The sequence below is a fragment of the Lactuca virosa genome, chromosome 2 (assembly GCF_052849685.1).
Source record: "Lactuca virosa cultivar CGN04683 chromosome 2, Lactuca_virosa_CGN04683_v6, whole genome shotgun sequence".
Classification (NCBI taxonomy): Eukaryota; Viridiplantae; Streptophyta; class Magnoliopsida; order Asterales; family Asteraceae; genus Lactuca; species Lactuca virosa.
This window is the reverse complement of record NC_136427.1, coordinates 222422908-222432177: the sequence shown is the minus strand read 5'-3', so window position 1 is coordinate 222432177 and position 9270 is coordinate 222422908. Positions and strand designations below refer to the sequence as shown.

The window sequence follows — 9270 nt, the reverse complement described above, 5'->3', positions numbered from 1 at the left end:
AAACGCTTCCAAAAGCTACGTGCCAAACACACCATAAGACGAATGATAAGAAACAAGATAAATGAAAATTACACCACATATTCCACTTAAAAGAGAATTACATGTAAACCTATTCTTAATCCAATCCAACGTATACACTCTAATATCATCAACAATCATTATTGTAGTCTGCTTTTCATTTCTGAAAACACTTGTATTTATGGCTTTCCAAATTAACTAAACAGTGCAATAAATTAATGACAGTTCAAAATTTGGGTCTTTTTATCACCACTGATCAGAGTAAATCCATACACGAATGAGTGTTTCAGAAGAACTCTGACCACTCCACAAGCCATTTCCACGTAAGATAGATGCTTAAATGTTATATTTACAAACCTGATCTCGATATAATCAATACAATTTTACCTTAAATATAATATAAATTAGTTATGTTAAAAAAATTAATTTTAATAAGTTTCAGTTTTAATAAAAAAAATCTCCACTAAAGTTCCAATATTTTAGGTCAGTTTACGGTTTAATTCAAAATTAAATTTTGTTTACATAAAAAGAAAGATTACCGGCTAAAATTTCAGAATAACCATTCGTGGACGGTTTCATATATTTAGCCGGTATCTGGGGCTTTTTCATTAATTGATCAAAATTTTGGGGTTTTTTCATTATTTTTTACCAATAACAAAAATATTAGGACTTTTCTGAAGATTACCTTGAAACTAATGTATATTATATGATTTAAGTTAATATGTACCATTCCTCTTCTTCTTTCTTACGCTCCTTCTAGGCTCACCGTATGTTTTCATCGTCATCGTCGAACCCAACAACAAAAAGTTCACTCACAAGCATCGTTAACTCCATCGATTTTCCAAAATCATCCATTCACAACTCCAAGATCATCTTTCAATCTCCAAATGAAGAAAATAGAAATGCTATTTTTTTACCCATGTTGAGTTTTTTAAGCTCGATGGTTCATTCTTCATGGTTTTCTAGCCCTTTTGTAGGGAAACGAAGGTCAAGTAAGACTTAAGCCAAGGTACAATGGTTGAACCATGTAGGATTTGTGTTCTGTTGTTAACAACACTATGGCCAATACCATTAGTGTATGGGTTCGAACCATGGTTTGAGTCATGGTTAGGTTGTGGGAACATCCGAGTGTTGGAACCATGGTTCAAGTCATGGTTAGGTAATAGGAATATCCACGTGATCAAAAAGGATTTTCTCCTTTCTTCATTTGGAGATTGAAATATGATCTTAGAGTTGTGAATGGATGAGTTCGAAAAATCGACGGAGTTAATGATGTTTGTGAGTAAGCTTTTTGTTGTTGGGTTCGACGACGATGATGAAAACACACGGTGAGTCTAGAAATAGTGCAAAAAAGAAGACGGAGAATGATACATATTAACCTAGATCATATAATAAACATTATTTTAAATGTAATCTTCACAAAAGTCCTAATATTTTGATTATTGATAAAAATAATGAAAAAACGCTAAAATTTTGATCAATTAATGAAAAAACCCCAAATTTTTGATTAATTAACGAATAAAGACGAGATACTGACTAAATCTGTGAAACCGGTCACGAAGGGTTATTCTGAAGTTTTAGGCATTAATCTATCTTTTTTTTTTATAAACAAAACTTAATTTAAAATTAAACCACAAACTAGCAAAAAAATATTTGGATTTTATTGAAGATTTCAGTTTAATAAATTATATGGAAAACTAAAATTTTATTTTCTGTATTTTTTTTTAAAAATTATTTTCTGTAATTTGATACCTTGTAAGGCTTGTAATCACCCCTGAATTTTCCGGAATACCACGACGGCCGACTTAGTAACGACTCCTTTTGATGGAGTCGTGCGTCTCCGGCAGAAGCAACTCGGCAATTGGGCCACCCAATCCTTGTTAACTTGAACTATACTCCGATCACCAACGCCGCCGGCAATTTCAAGCTTCTGAATCACAAATCTCATATTCTACAATGTCATGGTTCGCTAGATCAATCGCCAACACTCTCAAATTAGACGACAACGACGACGACGACAACGACGAACAATATCCTGTGAACAAGAACACAGACGACTCCACTAATCAAAAACATGAACAACAAGCAGTCGAGGACAATTCGCCTCAATCTCCAGGGCGAGGAGTCAAAGAAGACCTATCAGAGATCACAAAAACCCTAACTCGTCAATTCTGGGGGGTCGCGTCGTTTCTTGCTCCTCCGATTGCCTCCGGACAGTCTAATGAGCGATCGAAGCCGTCTGATCCGGAAACTTCTGCTCCGGAAGCAATCTCTGGAATACGCAAAGACTTCGCCGAGATCGGAGGGAAGTTTCGCAGTGGAATTTCTAAGCTGTCTAACAATATAGATGTGTCGGAGATTACAAAAATGGCTTCGGATTTTCTTCAGCTGGAATCGGAGGATGAAGATTACGATTCCTCTGATGGCGATGGTGCCGTTGGTGTTACGGATGAAGTTGTGGCTTTTGTAATGGATATCGCTATGCATCCTGAAACTTGGTTGGATTTTCCTTTACTCGATGATGAAGACGACGATGAAGGTATAACAGTTCAATTCATATCGAATTTCAAACTAACAATTAATAATCTGTTTCCTCATTATCCAATTCGATATGCTAGTATCTGATGTCAATTGAATATTTACTAGAACATTCATTAATTATGATAATCGATGGTGTAATTTACTAGTTAGACCACAATTAATACCATGTCCTCTTTCTAATTTGGTTTAACAATTGGATTATGCTTTCTTTTCCATTTACTCCAGACTTTCACCTGTCTGATGCCCAACAAGAACATGCTTTGGCTATTGAAGATCTGGCACCTAGATTAAGTGCTCTTAGGGTTAAGCTCTGCCCTGATCATATGACTGAGACTTCCTTCTGGAAGATATATTTTGTACATTTGCATCCAAAACTCGAACACAATGCTGCCAAACTTCTTTCAACACCCAAGGTGAGTATGCTAGTATTGATAGGCATAGACTCTTTCCTTGATTCATGGATAGTGATATATATGATTCATATTCTGTATGCAGATTGTGAGAGCCAGATCCTTGTTAACACATGAGTTGAAAAACCGACAGTTAAAGAATAAAGCACGAAGAATCAGTTCTTGTTCTGAAAACATGACCAATTCTGCACCAGAATCTCCCCTTCTTGAGACTGTAAAAGTCAAACACCCCATTGAAATTGATGACATCAAGATTGTTGATAAATCTGTGATTCAACAGAAGCCACATGACCTAACCAAAGATGAAGATGAGTGGTTAAAAGAAGAGAGTTCAGAGATTGTTACAGTCACTGTTGAGAATGATGTGGATGTATCATTTAGTGATCTTGAAGAAGAAGATGATGATGATGATGATGATGATGATGGAAACATTCCTATACATTACAAGAAAGCAACATATGGATCTGATTCTTCAAGAACTGAGTTAGGAAGTTGGGTAGAATTGGATCGAAGCTCAACGGATTCAAGTCGTGGATCTGAACAAGTAAGTGTGCATAACTCTGAAACTAAGGAATCTAATGATTGGTTTGATGTTGTTGACATTGATGTGGCATGACATTTGGGGGTTATTGTTTCTGATTTGTTAAGTCCACAATGGTGCGTAAATAGTTTGTTTACAGTTTACTTTGAATGGGATTAATTCCAAGAAAGCCCTTGCAATTTGAACCATTTTGTTTTGAAATATATACAAAGTTTATTCTCATTTAGACATGTAACTTTGAGGTTACCTTTTGACTTAGCAATTTTAGTCAATGGAGAGATGTGAACAGGTAAATCTGAGGTTTATTTCAAAAGATCTTACATTTTGACCCGTTTTTAGTACATATAATCTTTTAAATGGAAAATAAGTAGAAAAATATTTAAGTAATAGGTCAATATGAGTGAGGTAGAGAGATTAGAAATGATCTAATGAACCAAATGTATCATTTCACCATGAAATAGGATGTTTTTCATATACTCGTTAAAAGGTCTATACCGTATTTTTATAACTTTAAATTTATTTATTTATTTATTTATTTATTTTTTTTTAAAGAAAAGGTGTTTCTTAGCCATACAAGATCGTTTAAGGGTCAAAACATTTGTTTAGTAAGCCTCCAAATCAATGTATCCACATTAATTTCAGAAATTGTTGGATCAAAATAACATTTTTCTATCACTTTAAATAATTGGGTTGAAGCCTTTTTTTTCAAACCTGATAAAAAAACTGGTCCCCGTTTATAAACTGGTTTTTCATCACGCCTATTGAAATCAGATTACAGATTTATTTTTTCATCAAAGCTGGTTTCTGGTTTAGAAAAAAACCGAGTTTTAATTTGGACATCTAGATGAAAGGCACATCAATTGAGATTCCACTATGAATTAAGGTTGATATTACACAAATATGATATAATACATATTTTATATACAAAATATTTATTTTGATAGCCTTTAAATCTAGAAGCAAATAAATTATAATACAACTGATCATATAGGGAAACCGGTCATTATACATACAATTAATTTTCTTAAGACTTATAAACAGTGTAGTAAGCCCATTTCACGATAATACCACAACAGTATTGGTAATCCTTGTTTTGGTCCTTGTATTTTCCATTTTTGCAGATTTAGTCCCTACAAGCAAAGGTTTTACATTTTGTCAGATTTAGTCCCTACAACAAAGGTTTTATATTTAAGCAGATTTAGCCCTACAGCAGGGGCGGAGCTTGAAAAATAAATTTGGGGGGGGGGGGGGGGGGGACGTATTAGAAACTAATATTAACGTTTTTAAACAATAAAAAAAAACTAATATTTTTATCATCGGTTAAACACCAATTTTTCACCCCGTGATATTGTATGATTTATAAGGTGTTAGTTTCTTTTTGATTTAATGGAGAAAGAATGCCTTCATAAAGTCAGTGAGGGGAAGAAATGATGAATAAAAAACCAATGAATAGAGCCTAATAATATATCTTAACTTGTAAGAAGATGTGGGGAGTGAATGGAAAAATAAAGAATTGGACAATGAAGATGAAGAGAGACAAGTGCAGAAACAGACTTATTCATGAAATAATTCATGTAAAGAAATACTACGGTCAAACAATCTAGATTCTAATAATAATTTGCTACTGATGTTTTTTATTATAATCTAATTACCAATCTTCCATCTACACATGAACTCTATCTCATTAAACCAAACATAATTTGTCACAGGTTCTTGTCTATTTTTTAGCCCCTTCAAATCAAAGCAATGAGACTCAAAAATAAAGATGAACAACCATTATAGATACAAACAAGAGAGACTGAGAGAGACCTTCAGAACATTTTTTACCCCAAATAAAATTCTCTGAATTATAAAATGTATTCCATTTTTTGGCAACAAAATTAAGTATCATAATAAGTGAAGAGATGTCATTCCTGTTTCAAATCCAAAGAGCATGTGAAGGTTTTACTCAGGTAAAAAATTAGGGCAAATTTTTGGGCACAACAACATACTTTACCTATTTTGCATCTATTTGAAACTTTAATATTTGAAACAATCACTGATACTATTTGTACTTTTAGGGTGTGGAGGAAGAGCAAAACAATGAGATTATGATTTCATTTAGATAAACGAGACCTAACAATGATAAACGAGACCTAACAATACAAGCGACAAATTATGATTGTTGATGAAGAAGTTAATTCTTTTAAGATGATTTGATGATTGTATTTTTAGGGTGTGGTGTGGCTTTGAAGGTCACATAGATACAAACAAAAGAGACAGAGAGATACCTTTAGAACAAGAAGTATAAGAAGCATACCTGAAATGGAGAGGCGACAAATGGTAAGTTGGAGAACTGAATGAAGGATGAAGCATCAAAAGACTGAGCGATGGATTGAGAGTCGGAGTATATCAAAGAGCAGGGGGGCCGCAGTCCATCTTATTTATTTTAGGGCCTAACGTCTATTGGGCTAGGACTAGTTCTAGGCAAAAAAACAGGGGGAGGGGGGCACAACCCCTCCTGGCCCTAAGCATCCTCCGCCCCTGCCCTACAACAAAGGTTTTTTATTTTGACAGATTTAGTCCCTGCAAAACCTTTTGACATATTTAGTGTCTAACACCCCAAGTTCAGAAGCAAGAGTTCAGGGATGTAAAGTGTAATTAGAAGGATGGACTCGGTGAGTTGGAGCTATGACTCGTCGAGTCGGGGCGTGTGAAGAGCACGTGATAAGTGGCCTGACTCGCCGAGTCGGCGGCTGGACTCGACGAGTCAGTGCTAAAAGAGGAAAACCCTAATCTTAGGGTTTGCACCCTATATAAAGAACATTATATCCTCCCCTCAACCCCCTTGCTACCCTGTGAGATCCAGAAACCCTAAAGTCGTGAGTGAGAGTCCTTGGAAGCAATTTGGAGCTTAGATAAGTGATTTTGTGAAGAGATCTTGAAGATCAAGGAGCTTGGATCAAGGAGACTTGTGGAGATTCGGCTTATTCTTCAGTGGGAGGTCGTTTTGGAGGTAATGAATCGTTATCCTTGGCCTTCTCCTTTCTAGATCCATCTTTCATAGAGTTTTAGGGTTTGTTTGGAAGATGATATGATGAGATCTTGGTGCATGGGTTAGATCTGGAGCTGAAACTCCAGATCTGAGTTCTATTTGGATCAAATATGCAGAAAGCCCTTCTAATTGCTATGCAAAATCCATTCCCCATGAGTTAAGTTCCTTTCTAGCTTGGTTTTTGGAATTATGGGACATGAAGCACGTAAAGGTAGCAACTTTATGTTGCTAAGGCACTCGAGGGACCCAGATCTATTGTTTGGAGCAAAGGAGTAACTCTGTATCTTTCGAGTATGGGAATACCCGTATCAACTCGGCGAGTTGGGCTAGGGTTTCAGGCATTGAGTCGCGTAGTGACTCGGCGAGTCGCATGGGTGCACTCGGCGAGTCATATGATGATGAGATTGGACTCGACGAGTGGAAGAACAACTCGGAGAGTCTGTTGAAGATTGCCTTGGACTCGGCGAGTCAGGTCGCAGAACCCCAACCTCTTTTGGTTAAGCTTCGGATCAGTGAGTCGGTTGGCGACTCAGTGAGTTGGACAGGATGGAATTCAGAGATCGTTGAACTCGACGAGTCTTTGGGCGACTCGGCGAGTTGAATCGTGTTATGAGAGTTTTCTGAGTATAAGAACTCGATGAGTCGACGTTTGACTCAAGAGTAGAGTCAATCAGGAAGGTTGACTTTGGCAAGGACTTGGTCTTTGACCTGTTTGACCGTCAGGGGTGTTATGGTACTTTGGATATTTATGTTGTGATCCATTGATGGCATCAGGTGTTGGAGTTTGGAGCAGTGCTTTCGTGGTTCGGTTCGGCAGTTGCAAGGTAAGTTATCCTCACTATATCAACAGGGTCTACGGCACCAAGGCCGGCCCTTTATCGGATGGGAATCCGGGTATTTGTTTGATATGTTTTTGAGTTGCTAGATCTACATCCTGGTTTTAGGATGGTGTTACGTTAGTGACCTGGTTAAGGTCGGTACCCTGGTATGTAGGGTAATGTTATGTTAGTGACCGGTTAGGTCGGTATCCTGGTTAGGATGTTGTTATGTTGTATGATCTGATAGATTCGTTTGTTTGGCTGAGGATTGTTATGTGATTAATTGTTTTATGTGCACATGGTTGTTTGACTGGGATTGGGTTGAGGCGGGTCCTGCTTTGTGCTGTAGGCCAACATACCCAGGGCGGACCGGATAGACCGAAGGCCCAGCGAGCGGTCCGGATAGGCTGAAGGCCCCAAGAGGGGGGTCCAGACGTGCCGAGGCTCGGAGAGTGGACCAGACCGACTGAAGGCCCGGTGCGGGCGGACCAGTCACACTGTAGACTCAGAGAGTGGACCAGGTGGATTGAAGGCCCGGTGCGGGCGGACCAATCACACTATAGACTCAATATACATGGCTAGACTCGGAGAGTGGACCAGGTGGACTGAAGGCCCGGTGCGGGCGGACCAGTCACACTGTAGACTCGATATGCATGACTCATCTGTATTGAGATATGATATGAGTATGGTTATATGTGGTTGGTATTTTGGGGGTAACTCACTAAGCTTTCGGGCTTACAGTTGTAGTGTTTTGGTTTCAGGTACTTTAGGAGATCGTGGTAAGGCGAATGCGTGATCGTACCGCTCCTCATACTTCATGATTTTGTGATCTGGTTTTGGGGATACTCTGATGTTTAAACTCTTTTGAAAACAAGCTGTAATCATTTAATGGTTTTTAAATGTATTAAAAAGTTTTAAATTGGTTCGAAATTTTGGATGTTACATAGTGCCTACAACAAATGTTATACATTTTGACAAATTTAGTCACTATAACAAAGGTTTTACATTTGGTAGATTTATGTGTTGTTTGTTTTTTGTAAAAAACATTTTCAGACCTCTTATTTTTGCGCGGCGCAACACACGCGCAACACTTTTAATCTCGCAGTTGTTTGTTTTTTAGAAGTCTTCAGAGTAAAAAACATTTGCGCGTATTCTGTTTGGCGCAACACTTGTATTGCCTCTTCCAACATCTTCTTTTTTTCTTGCTGTAATCTTGATTATATGTTACTGAAATCTTATTTTACCTCTTTTTTTGTTTTTTTTGTTTATTCTTGTTGATTTTTTTTATATTGAATAATAATAATTTATTGATGAAATATCATTATATATATATATATATATATATATATATATATATATATATATATATATATATATATATAAGTTTAGAAACCACAAAAACCATCCATGCAAGTTTAGAAACCATGAGGACCATTCGTATAAAAAAAATTAATATGGACTGAATTTGAGAGCATGTGTTCTTTGTGAGACATGTCGACCAAATCCTAACCATTCATTTTTTAGAACAAAACATAAAAAGGAAATTTTAAAACGCTAAATAAATATAAAATTTTAAATTCTTTTTTTTTTTTTTTAAATATTATTTTCGTCATTTTTTTAATCCAAAAAAAATTCAAAAGAGAAAAATAGAAAAGAAAAATTACCGTTTTTTGTATATAGAAGTGAAATATTGTAAAATAATTTTAAGTGTAATATTCTAGAAAAAGATATAACATATTTTAACAATTCTAAAAGATAATTAGAATATTATAATAATTCTAGTAAATCATTACAATACTATAAAAATTCAATTTGAATATCCATAGTGTATATGTACTAAAACCTTAGAATATATTTTTTTTATTTCTTTTCTTTTACTTTTATATATATATATATATATATATATAT

At 35.9% G+C, this 9270-nt stretch overlaps 1 protein-coding gene across 3 annotated transcripts; it reads left to right on the top strand.

Annotated features, from left to right (window-relative positions):
* Nucleotides 1-1773: 1773 nt before the first annotated feature.
* LOC145160267 (uncharacterized) lies at nucleotides 1774-8254 on the top strand. 3 transcript variants are annotated; one of them, XM_079079390.1, is made up of 4 exons: nucleotides 1774-2557; nucleotides 2785-2972; nucleotides 3055-3513; nucleotides 8124-8254. In XM_079079390.1, the coding sequence occupies exons 1-4, from the start codon at nucleotides 1975-1977 to the stop codon at nucleotides 8130-8132; spliced, it is 1239 nt and encodes a 412-aa protein (XP_078935516.1). In that variant the 5' UTR covers nucleotides 1774-1974; the 3' UTR covers nucleotides 8133-8254. The 3 variants fall into 3 exon arrangements, with proteins under 3 accessions (XP_078935516.1, XP_078935518.1, XP_078935515.1); XM_079079392.1 differs by lacking the exon at nucleotides 8124-8254 and adding an exon at nucleotides 4632-4652; XM_079079389.1 differs by lacking the exon at nucleotides 8124-8254 and having other exon boundaries at nucleotides 3055-3732.
* Nucleotides 8255-9270: the final 1016 nt, after the last annotated feature.